The 14024-nt window shown below is 40.5% G+C and overlaps 1 protein-coding gene across 1 annotated transcript in view; it reads left to right on the forward strand.

Moving 5' to 3' along the window:
- Positions 1 to 14024, forward strand: part of COL4A3 (collagen type IV alpha 3 chain) — a 156988-nt gene that overhangs the window by 139188 nt on the left and 3776 nt on the right. Inside the window, exons 39-47 of the mRNA XM_069578390.1 lie at positions 836 to 916; positions 1523 to 1621; positions 3098 to 3145; positions 4719 to 4904; positions 5592 to 5722; positions 9024 to 9096; positions 11206 to 11277; positions 11367 to 11492; positions 12567 to 12665. Coding sequence (XP_069434491.1) covers positions 836 to 916; positions 1523 to 1621; positions 3098 to 3145; positions 4719 to 4904; positions 5592 to 5722; positions 9024 to 9096; positions 11206 to 11277; positions 11367 to 11492; positions 12567 to 12665 — 915 coding nt within the window. The remainder of the gene's footprint in view (positions 1 to 835; positions 917 to 1522; positions 1622 to 3097; positions 3146 to 4718; positions 4905 to 5591; positions 5723 to 9023; positions 9097 to 11205; positions 11278 to 11366; positions 11493 to 12566; positions 12666 to 14024) is intronic.

Consider the following 14024-nt stretch of genomic DNA (forward strand, 5'->3'; position numbering starts at 1 on the left):
CTCCTTGGCTTGTAGGTGGCCTCCTTCTCCAAGTGTCTTTCCTCTGTGTATCTGTGTCACAACCTCTTCTTATAAAGATATCAGTCATGTTGGATTAGGGTCACCATCTGCCTTGGTGACCTCTTTTTAACTTAATTACTTCTTGAAAGACCCTGCCTGGGAATTCCCTGGTAGTCCAGTGGTTAGGACTCCACTGGGGGCCAGAGTTCAATCCCTGGTCAGTGGACTAATTTCCCACAACTGGGGCAGCACAGGCAAAAAATAAATAAGCAAAGACTTACCTCCAAATGCAGTGATATTTTGACATAGTAAGTGATGAAGACTTCGGCAGATGCATTTGGAGGCAACACAATTTAACCTGTAACACTGTTGATCTGAGACTTTTTTTTTCTGACATGTTTCCAGTTTGAACATTGGGTTGCTTTCTTAATAATATTTGCTTGTTATTTGGATTTTCACGTCATTTGATCAAAAACAACTACTCAGTCACTGGTTTGCAGCTTCAGGTCTTACCTAAAGGCAATATTTAAACTATTTTTTCCAAACATGGAAAGGTTCAGTGGACTTGCTGCTAAATCCCAATTAAAGTAATAAATCAGATATTCAGCTGTCCACCTGGCTGGGGTACACATACCTTTGAAAATGAGTGGACACATCTCTGCTGTGCTTCTCTGGGGAAATAACATCCAAGACAAAATCCACTGTGACTAGTAGCAAGAGCGACCCCTGAAGACCAGCTTGAGCACAGTTGACTGTAACAACTAGCATTTAGCCATTGTTGGAATCATTCATCTTGTGGTTTTCTCTTTTCCTTTCCCTCTCTCTTCATTTACAGGGAAATCTGGTCCTGGTGGTGATTTGGGGTCCAAAGGAATCAAAGGCTTCCCCGGCTTTCCAGGAATAAAAGGCCCTCCAGGTTCCATTTTTGTATTTTGTCTAGTTCCCTTTTGTGAGGGAAGCATGTTTTCTATGTGGTTAGAATCTCTTTCTACCTACCTGTATCTCTGACCCACAACTGCTCCTTGGAAGGTAGCTTCCAGTTACCCAGTTTCCAGATGACAATGTGGAAAAGCGAGGTTAGGTATAATTCAAAGATCGGGCTTCCCAGGCAGTGCTCATGGTAAAGAACGTGCCTGCCAATGCCGGAGACATAAGAGACATGGGTTCAATCCTTGGGTCTGGAAGATCCCCTGGAGGTGGGCATGGCAATTCACTCCACTATTCTTGCCTGGAGAATCCCCATTAAAGGAGCTTGGTGGGCTACAGGCAAGAGGTTTGCTAAGTCAGACATGACTGAAGCGACTTAGCTTGCTCTCTCTCCCAATTCAAAGATCAGCCAACCTATGCAAAGTGAAAATCCTCATGATAGCACTAACCAGTCCATGGCTTTCACTGTGAATTTAGCTTCATGTCACTACAATTCTGAAAAATGAACAATTTTTACAGAATTCCACACATCTGGGGTTCACAACAGGCCATTGGTAGGAAGTAAGTCCTCTCTTTGAATGGCTTTTTTTTCCAGGTCCTCCAGGATTGCCAGGAAATCCTGGACCAGTGGGTGAGAGAGGTAATCAAGGACTTGATGGAATTCCTGGTCCAGCCGGAGAAAAAGGAGAAACAGGTACAGCTTGCTCATCATGGATGCACTAGTTTTAGAATGACTAGTGACACTGTAATTCTTCACCATTCTAGAAATCCTTCCCTGACAGAACTGATGACCTTTAAGTTGTTCTGGGTTGCAATAATTCTGTTACCAAAGTGAAGTTGACCAAGTAGAATAAATTTTATACATAGGTCAATGTCACATTAGGGAATATATATGTGTGTGCGTCAGTCGCTCAGTCATGTCCAACTCTGCAACCCCATGGACTGTAGTCCACCATGCTCCTCTGTCCATGGGATTTTTCAGGTGAGAATACTGAAATGGGTTGCCACTTTCTACTCCAGGGGATCTTCCCAACCCAAGGATCGAACTCACATCTCTTGTAGCTCCTGCATTGGCAGGCAGATTCTTTACCACTGTGCCACCTGGGAAGCCATATATAAATATAAATATATATGTGTATATATATATGCATGAAGATGAATATATGTGTGTTAGTCACTCAGTCATGTAACTCTGAAAGGTTGTTGCTGAGCTGTGAAAGACATTGGGATTCTTGGCCTCAGGAGGAGAGGAATTCAAGCCAGGGCCAGTGATGAGGCTTGATTGCTCAGAGCTTTTGTGTGATAAAGTTTTATTAAAGTATAAAAGAGATAGAGAAAGCCTCTGACATAGACATCAGAAGGGGGCAGAAAGAGTACCAACCCTCCCCCCACCCCCCCGCTAGTCTTTAGCTGGATGTTATATAGCTACCAGCAGGCTGCTAATTAGAGAAAGGGAATGTCTCAAAACTCAGAGAGAGGCACCAGGCCCCTCACCCACAACATGCATTTTGAAATAACATTGGCACAAGGTGAGTCATCCTGGGCCATAAAATGATTGACATGAATCTTGAAGAAAGGCAGGTTTCCAAGTAAATATGTGGTTTCATTAACATAGATTAGGAGAACAACATATGAGTAAAACATACTGGTTTATTGAGCCCTTATTGGTTCTGAATCTTAAGTGGAACTGACTAGAAGAAAGACAGAGTCCAGGGTAAATACATAGTTCATTAACATAGCTTAAGAGAAACATTTCCATAAGAAAAATGCATTGGTTAGCTCATGGTTTGAGAAAAGTTAAGTTCAGGTGGAACCAGGTGTCATCATGGCAACACAGAATTTTAAGAGAAACCTCCTTTTAAATTTATACAGAGAAGGGAGAAAATCTGACACTTGTACTTTGTTCCCTCCTGCTGCTTAAGAGAGAGAAAAAAAATCTGACACTCGCAGCCTATTTCCTCTGTTTGCAGCCCCTAGCCTTCCTGCCTGTTACCCTCTCAACTCTTTGCAGTCCCATGGACTGTAGCTAACCAGGCTTCTCTGTCCATGGGATTCTCTAGGCAAGAATACTGGAATGGGTTGCCATTTCCCTTCTCCATAATATATATTATATGATATAAATTAACTGTATATATATAACATATTGAAATACCAAAATTTTCTCTTTCAGGCTTGCTGGGAGCACCTCCAGGTCCAAGAGGGAAACCTGGTCCTCAAGGTGAGTGGTTCTTCCTCCCAAACCTGGTGATATACATTTTCAAGGACCAAATCTGATTTAATAGCCCTGACAGATACACTTAGCATTCTGAATTAAAGAAGTCCCAGTGGTAACACAGAATATTTATATTCCTAGCATTCAAGTAAAAATGTTCCATTATTACCATGGAACAAACTAGACACTGTAATCCAACTTTCAAATTCCCATCTATGAAAGTGAAAAGACTTCTTCTGTATTTCCTTTCTTGTTATCAGCATGGTTTAAATGGATCACCTCCTAAAAAGATGGAGGTGGAATTGATAGCTTCTCAAGGAGTTTCCTCTCCATGCTATTCTGAGCTGCAGTAGTAACACTAATCTTTGCCACCTTGTTCTCTTCATTGGTCTGATTCCAACCCCTGGAGCCAGTGTGTGGCTCAGGCTACTGTTTCTTCAGGGCTTTCCCATAACTCTCTCAGGATCTCAGGCATGGCAATTTACTGAACATGTCATTAAGAACATACACGTTTTTTGTTTGCCTCAGACTGTTGCCAGACCCTTCAAGCATTTCAGAGCTTGCAGAGAGCTGAAATCATCTAAATTCTTTTTTTTTTTTTAAGTATAAATTACAGGCAGAAAAAAGAACATGGTAAACAAAGTGTTAGATATTCAGTTTTATTTTCATCATCACTTTAAGCATTCTCTGCATAATATATAACTCTCCAAGCCCTTACCTCTGCCACCAGCCTCATCCTCACTTTTCATTCTTCCTTCCATCATTTCCTGTTGTCATGCCATTTACTATTGGATTGGCCAAGAACTTCATTCGGGTTTTTCCATATGATGTTATAGATTTTATTCCTAGGATACTTCTAGAGTAACACAAAGATGGGAGAGAAGAGGGGGAGATTATTTTCAATTCATAAAACATTTTCCATTCATGAATGTCAAAGCACAATTTCTTGAAGGTTTTCTGAGATTAAAAATATTAGTATTAAGTTGTGACCTTCTGGGGGAGACTTCTTTGGGAAATCCAAATCTCACATTTCTCCCAAACTGGTGCTTATCTTATGGGGGAGAAGTAATCAGAGGACAGAACAGGAACAGCAGCTTTGTCGTTCCTCTGTCAGGGTTTGGCTGGGCAACACTTGTAATGCACAAACTGACCCTGAATTTAGCTTTTTAATGCTCTGTTGAACTATCAGTGATTAAATAAAGTCATTGTAATTAAAATCCACCAGATAGTAACAGACGGAACACTTTAGAGCTTATACCATGCTTTTCATCTGCATATTCTCTCACTTGATATCTAAAGAACTGAGTTAAGTCAGATATCACCTCTATTTTTAAAATAAGAAAACAGTGAAATGACTCTACCAGGAGCAACAGATAGCTGGAGGCAGAACTGAGTCTAGTCCGGACCCTGTCTTCATAGACTTACATCTCTTTTGTCAGCCTCTTAAAATATATACCTTTAAGCAAAAAATATACCTTAATACCTTTAAGCAAAGTGTCTCTGTTATTAGGGATAGCCACAAACTATAACCTCAAATACAGGGGCATTACAGAAACTTACCAGACTTTTTTCTTTGCAGGAACCAAAGGAGACAGGGGAGTACCAGGCTTGCCTGGCCTCCCTGGCAGGAAAGGGCCAGTGGGAGATGCTGGGCCTCCAGGGCCCATTGGCATGACAGGACCTCAAGGGGCACCAGGCTTTCCTGGTGTAACCATCCCTGGCCAGAAAGGAGATCAAGGTCCACCTGGCTCTAGAGGAAACCCAGGTAAAGAATCTACTTTTAATATGATAAAAGAATGAAAATAACATTTGACATCAGAAGCTTTCAACCCACTCATGTGACCATCTTGCTTCTTTTTCCTGCTGGTCTTCTCTGTTTTCCCATGCCCACCTGTCCTCCCGTGGGGTGCATAAGGCTGTTGGTGTGGAGGCAGAGGGATCTATCTGAAAAATTAGTAAATACTGGCACTTCTCTGGTGGTGCAGTGGTTAAGACTTTGCCTTCCAATGCAGGGGGTGCAGGTTTGATCCCTGGTTGGGAAACTAAGATCCCACATGCCTGTGGCCCAAGGAAACAAAACATAAAACAGAAACGGTATTGTAACAAATTCCATGAAGACTTAAAAAATGGTCCACATCAAAAAATATATACATTTTTTAAAAAAGAAAAAAAAAATTAGTAAATATCAAGTTCATGAGCCTGGGAGAGAGAGAGAGACAGAGAGAGAGAGGCATCCATTCACCAGTACTGACTGAGCCCCTACTGTGTGTAAGGTACTGGGTTAGGCACTGATTCTGCTCTAACAAACCATCATCAAGGAGAAGTAGTTCCTGCCTCATGCCTTGTGCCAGATAACGTTAAGGTGCAGGGTTTGCTCTTCACTCAAAAGGGCAGTAACAGAACCTGCCAAGCTCCCCAAGTAGTAATACTGACAGGCTTTTTGTGAATTCAGGCATGCCTGGTCCTCCGGGACCTCCAGGGAGTCCTGTAGAAGGCATAAAAGGAGACAAGGGGTTGATGGGAGAGCCTGGCCAAAGAGGTCCACCTGGAGCCGTAGGAGACATGGGGCCATCAGGTCACCCGGTAAGTGGGAAATTATTTTGATGTCTGACCAACCTAGACAGCATATTAAAAAGCAGAAGTATTACTTTGCCAACAAAGGTCCGTCTGGTCAAAGCTATGGTTTTTCCAGTAGTCATGTGTGGATGCGAGAGTTGGAAAAGAAAAAAACCTGAGTGCCAAAGAATTGATGCTTTTGAACTGCAGTGTTGGAGAAGACTCTTAAGAGTCCCTTGGACTGCAAGGAGATCTAACCAGTCCATCCTAAAGGAGATCAGTCCTGAATATTCATTGGAAGGACTGATGCTGAAGCTGAAGCTCCAATCCTTTGGCCACCTGATGCAAAGAACTGACTCACTGGAAAAGACCCTGATCCTGGGAAAGACTGAAGGTGGGAGGAGAAGGGGATGACAGAGGATGAGATGGTTGGATGGGATCGCCGACTCAATGGACATGAATATGAGTAAACTCCAGGAGCTGGTGATAGACAGGGAGGCCTGGAGTACTGCAGTCCGTGGGATTGCAAAGAGTCGGACATGACTGAGCAACTGAACTGAACTGAATTCTTCTAAGTGGACTGCCAGGATCAGACATACCTGGAGGCAACCCAGGTTTCCCACTTGTGATTTTTCTGTGCAGTCAATCCCAAAAATGACAGAGTCTGGAAGGTTCAAAGAATGGAAGGACCTTAAGAGTTGGGCAGATTTGGTCTCTAAGAGGCCTGTGAAAGCTCAGTCTATTTGGGGCCCTTCTCTATGTCATTCCCGACCTCCTCTTGTTTAGACTCTGAACAATTCCACGTAGAAGCTTGGAATCATCTTAGATGACAACAAAAGTTTTCTCTATTAACAGGCTTTCAAAGTCATCTTTCCTGTCCCCTAAATGTCTAGTTTTCCCCACAACATACTTTCCAGTATTTATGAATGGCTGTCCTTTCCTTCTGAGTATTTTCTCACCCAATAAGTACATGTTTTCCCCTAGTTTGTAGGGGAAATATATATATCCTAGTTTGTCAATACCTTAAGAATGCAGACCTTGAGATGAGAACCTTCCAGGAATATGAATTCAGTACTCCAGAGAGTAGCTAGAGACAGACGAGTCTCACTATCCTGAACATTCTGTTTTATAATCCAGCCTATAAGTCCACATGGGGCTTCGCAGGTAGCTCAGTGGTAAACAATCTGCCATCCAGTGCAGGAGATGCACGTTTGATCCCTGAATCAGGAAGATCCCCTAGAGAAGGAAATGGAAACCCACTCCAGTATACTTGCCTGGGGAATTGCATGGGCAGAGGAGCCTGGTGGGCTACAGTCCACGGGGTTGCAAACAGTCAGACGTGAGTGAGCTGCTAAACAACAATAAAAACAGAATTCCCCATGGGCTATTTGGCTGCCTAGTCACCACATTATCATCACTCATTAAGTTTATGGTCAACGAAAGCCCTTGTGCCTTTTTCACGTGAACTTGAGTTCCTCACGTGAGTTTCCTCCATTACTTGTTGTCTTGTCCATTTGTGTATTTGTGACTTAAGTGCAGAACTTTCACATTTACCTTTCTTAGATATCATCTTGTTCCTTTAGGCTCATGCTCCCAACCTATTAAGATCTCTCAATCATAGCATCTCACTCAACACCATAGCCACCTTCCCTAGCTTTCTCTCAGCAGCATATTTGAAAAGATTTCTCTGTTTACATAAAATTCTTGGAAACTAATGAGGAAATCAGAGTTATGTCATAGAGAGTATGTATTATCTTATGATGGATAATGAGGTTCTTTGACCTGGTTTATTGTCAGGAAACATGTTAAGCTCTCTTGATATATGGTTTCCTGAATCTACTTTTTAACAACTCTTTTTTAAAATGAGATACTCACCTATCTCCAGCATTAGGTATTTCTCCTGTTCTTTATGATTTTTTGAAAGTGGCAAACACTGATCTTATAATCACATTGAAATTCTTCCAAGAACACTGGGATGTGGAAAGTCTAGCTTGAAAGTGCACCCTCTCTTAAATCCTCTGTAGTGTAGGCATCTGTATTTGCACCTGAAAGACAATTCTTATTGTTGTTCAGTCACTAAGTCATGTCCAGCTCTTTGTGACCCCATGAACTGCAGCACGCCAGGCTTCTCTGACCTTCACTATTTCCCAGAGTTTGCCCAAACTCATGTCCCGAATCAGTTAGGCCATCCAGTCATCTCATCCTGTCATCCCCTTCTCCTCCTGCCCTCAATTTTTCCCAGCATCAAGGTCTTTTTCAATGAAAACTGACTCTTTGCCCTTAACAACTCTCTCCTTGCAGGAAGCAGCTTCCTCCCCACCTGAGGGCAGGGCCTGGCACCAGACCTTTCTCCCTGGTTACCTTTACCTCTGGAGAACAGGCCAGACTTCAGAAGCCTGAGAATCCTTGATCACATGCTCCTGTTTTCTCTCCTTCCTTTTTTAACCTCACACCACCTTATCTAAGAAATAGGACTATTCCTTCTTCGGTCTCCAAGCTCCAAGGACAGCTAGCTCATGACCAGTTTTGTTATTGTTGGCATTTTCAGGACCTTCCATTCATTGTTTTCAAGTAATAGCATTCTGTCTCAATTCATACAGACAGTATAAGACTGGAGGTGACAAACATTCTGACAAACAGCTCCTTTTGGAAGCCCTGTTCCCTCCCCTCTCCTCCTATGGTCTTGCTTGAGCATCTCATGGCCACAAGGGCAATTACTGTGAGCCTCAGAAGATGGGAGCATCTCAGCCCAGTCAGATCAATGCATCCTTGCCAAGAGTGATGTCAAAACTCCATTGACACCCCCTTCCTACTCCCATCCCTGAAACCTGTACTTCTATCACTCTGACCAGAGTAAGTTATAACTCTGAGGGCTTAGTTAGAATGATGGTGGTTGTTACAGTTCAATAGCATATCTGTTGTCTTTGCAAGAATTACAAATACAAATTATAATTTTCATTCTGGCAATCTGGTACTTGTTCTTCCAGAAAGATCTCCGAATACCGGGCAGTTCACTTTGGAATACAGAATATCCAATTGTATCTGATACACTAACATACATTCACATCAGAAGTTATGTTTGCTCTTGTGTTCAAATGTAGTTTTAACTTCTTTTTTACTGAAAAATCATAGTCCTAAGGTGAGGTCTAGGTGGCACAGAAGTTACGGGAGGTGATATAGTGGATTAGAAGGTAAAAACGATGTCTGTCAACTTTAGATCATTCTGATCCAATATGATAAAATATCTTATATGCTTTAAAAAACTATAATTAATATTGTGATTTTTAAAATGTGTCTTTGGTTCTACTTCTTCTTATTTGAAACATAGGGAGCACCAGGTGTCCCCGGTCAGCCAGGGGCCAGAGGTGATCCTGGATTCTACGGATTTCCAGGCATGAAAGGTACTGTTTTTGTTCAGTCCTCTGTGGATGCAAAGACAATGACCATGAGTCACATTTTAGGGCACACAGATGTTTACTGAACCCGTAGTGTCAGAACAGACTGGGTGCAAATAGAATGAACGAAGGAGAATGAAGCAGGAAGACTACACCAGCACCCAACCCCAGAGGCCTTAAAAATTAAACCATGTCTTAAGGATGCAAACTCTAGAAAAGCCTAAAACAGAAACAGTTTGAGGTGGTGACCTTTGAGTGTACTGATGTGTGTTGGGCCAGAGAATGGGGAACTACATCAATAGCAACAGTGTTGCTTTGAATGATTTATTTTACTTTGTGCCTGTGTGATAGCTGTAAAAAGCTGAAAATCTAAAAGAATATTCACAAACTAATCATGTGGGAGGGTAAGTAAATTTTTATATGCAGATTTAAGCATTTGGTTTTTTATGGGGCACATGCATTCTGTTTTTTAATCAGAGAAAACGTAATTTGGAGTTTTAAGTTTAAAACATTCATACACATAAAATTTAAACTTCGGGTTTTCAGAAAATCCCCCATAATGGTACTGTGACCTCAAATGACATTTTGAATTTTGGATGTATTGTCTTAGCAGGTTGAATCCACTGGGACTGTTTTGTGTGTGCAGGGAATTGATGATCATAGTATAAATAGATGCTAAATTAGTAGTAACCAAAGTGAACAAAACCATATTTCCATGAAAGACACTTTTCCAGTTCTGAGGGAGGACAAGGTGGAGGTCAAAGATAGCCTTTTCAGTTTTTCAATCACTGGCTCTTCAAAGAGCAAATAACTAAGGAGAAACCAAAGCAAGAGCTTCTGAGAAATCTCACTAGCCACTGGGTGGGTGAACAGTGGCCTGGGGAAGATGTGGACCATTTGTCACTCTTCCAAGTCTCAGAATAGGAACAGCTAAGACTTGAAAAATTATAGAAATGCTACACCAAAGAAAGAAATATCCTGGTGAAATATTTAGATGTATATAGAGGGCTTGTGTGCGTGCATGCTAGGTTGCTTCAGTCATGTCCGACTCTTTGCGACCCCATGGACTGTAGCCCGCCAATCGCTTCTGTCCATGGATTCTTCAGGTAAGAATATTGGAGTGAGTTGCCACTTCCTCCTCCAGGGAATCTCCCCGACCTGGAGATTGAACCCATGTCTTTTATGTCTCCTGCTTTGGCAGCTGGGTTCTTTACCAGCAGCACAACCTGCAAAGCCAAGGAAGATTCATAAAATAAGAAGTATTAACCAGTTCTTTTGAAATATGTTCCATGAAACACATTCAGTTATTCTCTTAGATATAAGAATAAGACTGTCCATCATCTGGCATCACTAATGAGTTTGAACTTATTTGGAAATTCTTATTCCCCAAAAGATTAGGCATCTTCTGGTAGATATAAGCAAATATTAACATATTTATATGTGATTTATAGTGTGATTGCCAGTTAACTTTTGATAACTGTCTCACTGTATTTCTCCTATGAATATCATATTTAGTATTAAGTTCCCCAATTAGATGTTATAGCAACCCACTCCAGTATTCTTGCCTGGAAAATCCCATGGACAGAGGAGCCTGGTGGGCTACAGTCCATGGGGTCACAAACAGATATAATTTAGGGACTAAAAACAGCAACAACAATTAAATATAATATGTACATTGTGTCAAGATTTTTAAAAAGAGTGTTTCTCCAAACCAGTGTTTCTTGGTACCTTTTTATTCATGTCAAAGACTGGGAGAGAAACCTTACTACTTTGATAGTTTTCATCAAACAAGATATTCCATATAAGTTCATGAGAGTTCCTAATATAACTAACTTTGGGCTACTAGTAAAGCTAGAGTAATAAACTAAGAAAGTGGATAACTATGACAACCAATATAACTCACTAGGAAGTGCTAAAATAAGATTTAATGTCACTTCATATTTCACCTTAAATATTAAATTGGTTTCTGAACTTAAAAACTAAGAACTCTTTCCCTTCAGTGCTAAGATACTAGTACTAATGCTTACTTCTAGAATACATTTGTAACAGATACTACGCATGACCAATTGGGTCCAAATGAAATGCTTGACATTGCCTTTTTTTTTTTTTTTTTAGGGGAGAAGGGTAATTCAGGATTTCCAGGACCACCTGGACCTCCAGGGCGAATTGGGCCAAAAGGACCACCTGGTAAATATACAATTTCCTTCATTTTGCTCTCAGTGAAGAAAGAGTAGCTCATCAGGAAAGCCATCATCCTTTTCTGTTCATGCCAATAGGTGTACGTGGAGAGCCTGGCACAGTGAAGATCATCTCCCTTCCAGGAAGCCCAGGCCCACCTGGTTCAGCTGGAGAACCAGGGATGCAAGGAGAACCCGGGCCCCCGGGACCACCAGGAGATCCAGGTGTGGGATCACTAGGAAGTAGTTGAACCAAACTTCTTGTAAAGAGATTTGGAAACAAATGATACTTCACAGAAAATGTTACATAATATAGTGTTTTTAATAATCAGCTTTCAGTCAGTTCAGTTCAGTCACTCAGTTGTGTCTGACTCTGCAACCCCATGGACTGCAGCATGCCAGGCCTCCCTGTCCATCACCAACTCCCAGAGTTTACTCAGACTCATGTCCAATGAGTTGGTGATGCCATCCAACCATCTCATCCTCTGTCATCCCCTTCTTCTCCTGCCTTCAATCTTTACCATCATCAGGGTCTTTTCAAATGAGTCAGCTCTTCACATCAGATGGCCAAAGGACTGAGCTTATTTTACTCTAGGCCAGCAAATAAAAGAACTTTTGACCCTATTGACAACTGGTGTTTATAGTATAAGGTTGAGCAAATACACTACAGGGCACTCAGGGTTGTTTTTTATTAAGGTAAAAGTATGAAGTCTATCTTCTCTGAAAACTGCCAGTCTTAGAGCTCTATTTCTAAATGACTGCCTGAATAAACCTGAGTTCTATGTAAAATATTTATAGCTTTCCAACACTTTGCACAGCACTTGGAAAATTAATAAATGCAAATATACTTACTATTATGAAACTTTTTAAAATTATTGGTGCATGGAAATTGAACTAACCCCTTTCTATTGGCCTAGCATATTGTAATAGACCTCTGGATGGAATTTTTGTGTTCTAGGTTTACCTGAATCACCTGAGAGATAAGAGAGATTGTATTACTTTGATCAATACAAGGGCATAGTGAATTCTGGAGTAGCATTAATCTAAATCATAACACAGTACTAAAGTGCTGTATTTCATATACCCCTAGTTCATTTTTTAGTTTTCTTTTCACCCTTGGGAAGTAGATTGTAGCATGTTGGATGACCAGTTGTCCCAGTCTGCCCAGGGATGAGGGTCTCTTATTTGTAGGACTTCTGTTATTGACACTGGGGAAGTCTCAGGTAAACTAGGATGGTTGGCCACCTTGCCTTTTATCCTATATGAACCATTCAATACAATGTTGGTTTTTTGCTTTAGGACCCTGTGGGCCAAGAGGTAAACCAGGAGAGGATGGTCCACCTGGAACTCCTGGACCAACTGGAGAAAAAGGCAACAAAGGTTCTAAAGGAGAGCAAGGTAAAAAACACACACACACACACACACACAAAACCAACAGCTGGCTGTTCTTCACTGAGGGAGAGCTATTCTCTGTATATACAGAGAAAGGAGATCTGTTTGAACTTATGAGAACTCTAAATATTTCAGCGTGTGCAGTGCAGAGAAGACTAAGCCAGGGCAAACATCCTTTTTGAAGTAGACAATCGAGAGTTATTAGAATATACCATTATTTCTTTGTCTTAATTGGGCAAATGTACTCCTGATTTTTAACCTGCAGGCTCATAGATCTAATGAAACACCAATTCTATTTTCAGAAAAGCTGATACTGTATACTTAGTTAATAACATCTACCTCTAAGCGTGGCACCTAATTTTGATACCTACTGTAGAAAGTGATGATCTACTTGTTTAAGGTTTATAGACTTCAATTAAGAATGGGTTTTACTTATTGGCATGTTGATACACATGCATCTTATGAGATAAGAGCATGGCAGAGTTAATAAAGCATATAGATTGATATAGAATTTGCAAACTATCATATAATTTTGCTATTATAAGTTAAAATTACCTTATAAATTCTCTACAATTTTTAGTATTAATCTAATTTACAACAGAAATAAATGAACTGCACATTTTTTTCCAAAGAAAAGAAAAACAGTGGCACCTAAGTTATAGCTGGAAAAATATTACTTTGATATGAATAGAAGAGCAACTTAGTATCATTATTCAGGAAAGCCATCTTCTAACTATGCCATTCTTGAATACAATTCAATAACTCATGTGTGGGTCCTGAAAAGGGGCCTCTTTTAAGTACTTCAGTCTGAACATAAGCTTATATGTGTCAATTTGATATGCCTGAATCAAAGTCTACCTTCTGCAAAAGTTTCAAAAGCACACTTCTAGAAAATATCTAAATGTCCAAATCTTAATTTTTAGGATTGAATCTTTGTTAAAGTAAGTAAAAGTTCTAAATGTGATTTCCCAATACATTGACATATGCCCAGATCTACTATGACACAACTCTATAAAGATTAGATATTCGTCTTTAAAAATTCAAATATAATGCTAGCTAATAATAATAACTGCATAATTGCTCATGATTTGGTACTGTGTTTTTCAAAGTGGTAAAAACAAAATTCCTATTAATAATTATATGAATTTAAAGACTTTACTGGCCACATCTGGCTTTCAAAATGGGGCCATAGCAAGACTGAGGATACTACAAAACAAGCTGTGTTGAGAATTACTAGCAAGTAGGCAGAGATGGTCTTGATGCCAGGCACCACCGGGCAACATAGAGATGAAGAACTGATCTCAAAAAACTCATCATCAGATATACACAAATATTTATAACAAGAGGCATCTGTAATAAAATAGT

Source organism: Ovis canadensis, chromosome 2 (assembly GCF_042477335.2).
Source record: "Ovis canadensis isolate MfBH-ARS-UI-01 breed Bighorn chromosome 2, ARS-UI_OviCan_v2, whole genome shotgun sequence".
In the NCBI taxonomy this organism is placed as follows: domain Eukaryota; kingdom Metazoa; phylum Chordata; class Mammalia; order Artiodactyla; family Bovidae; genus Ovis; species Ovis canadensis.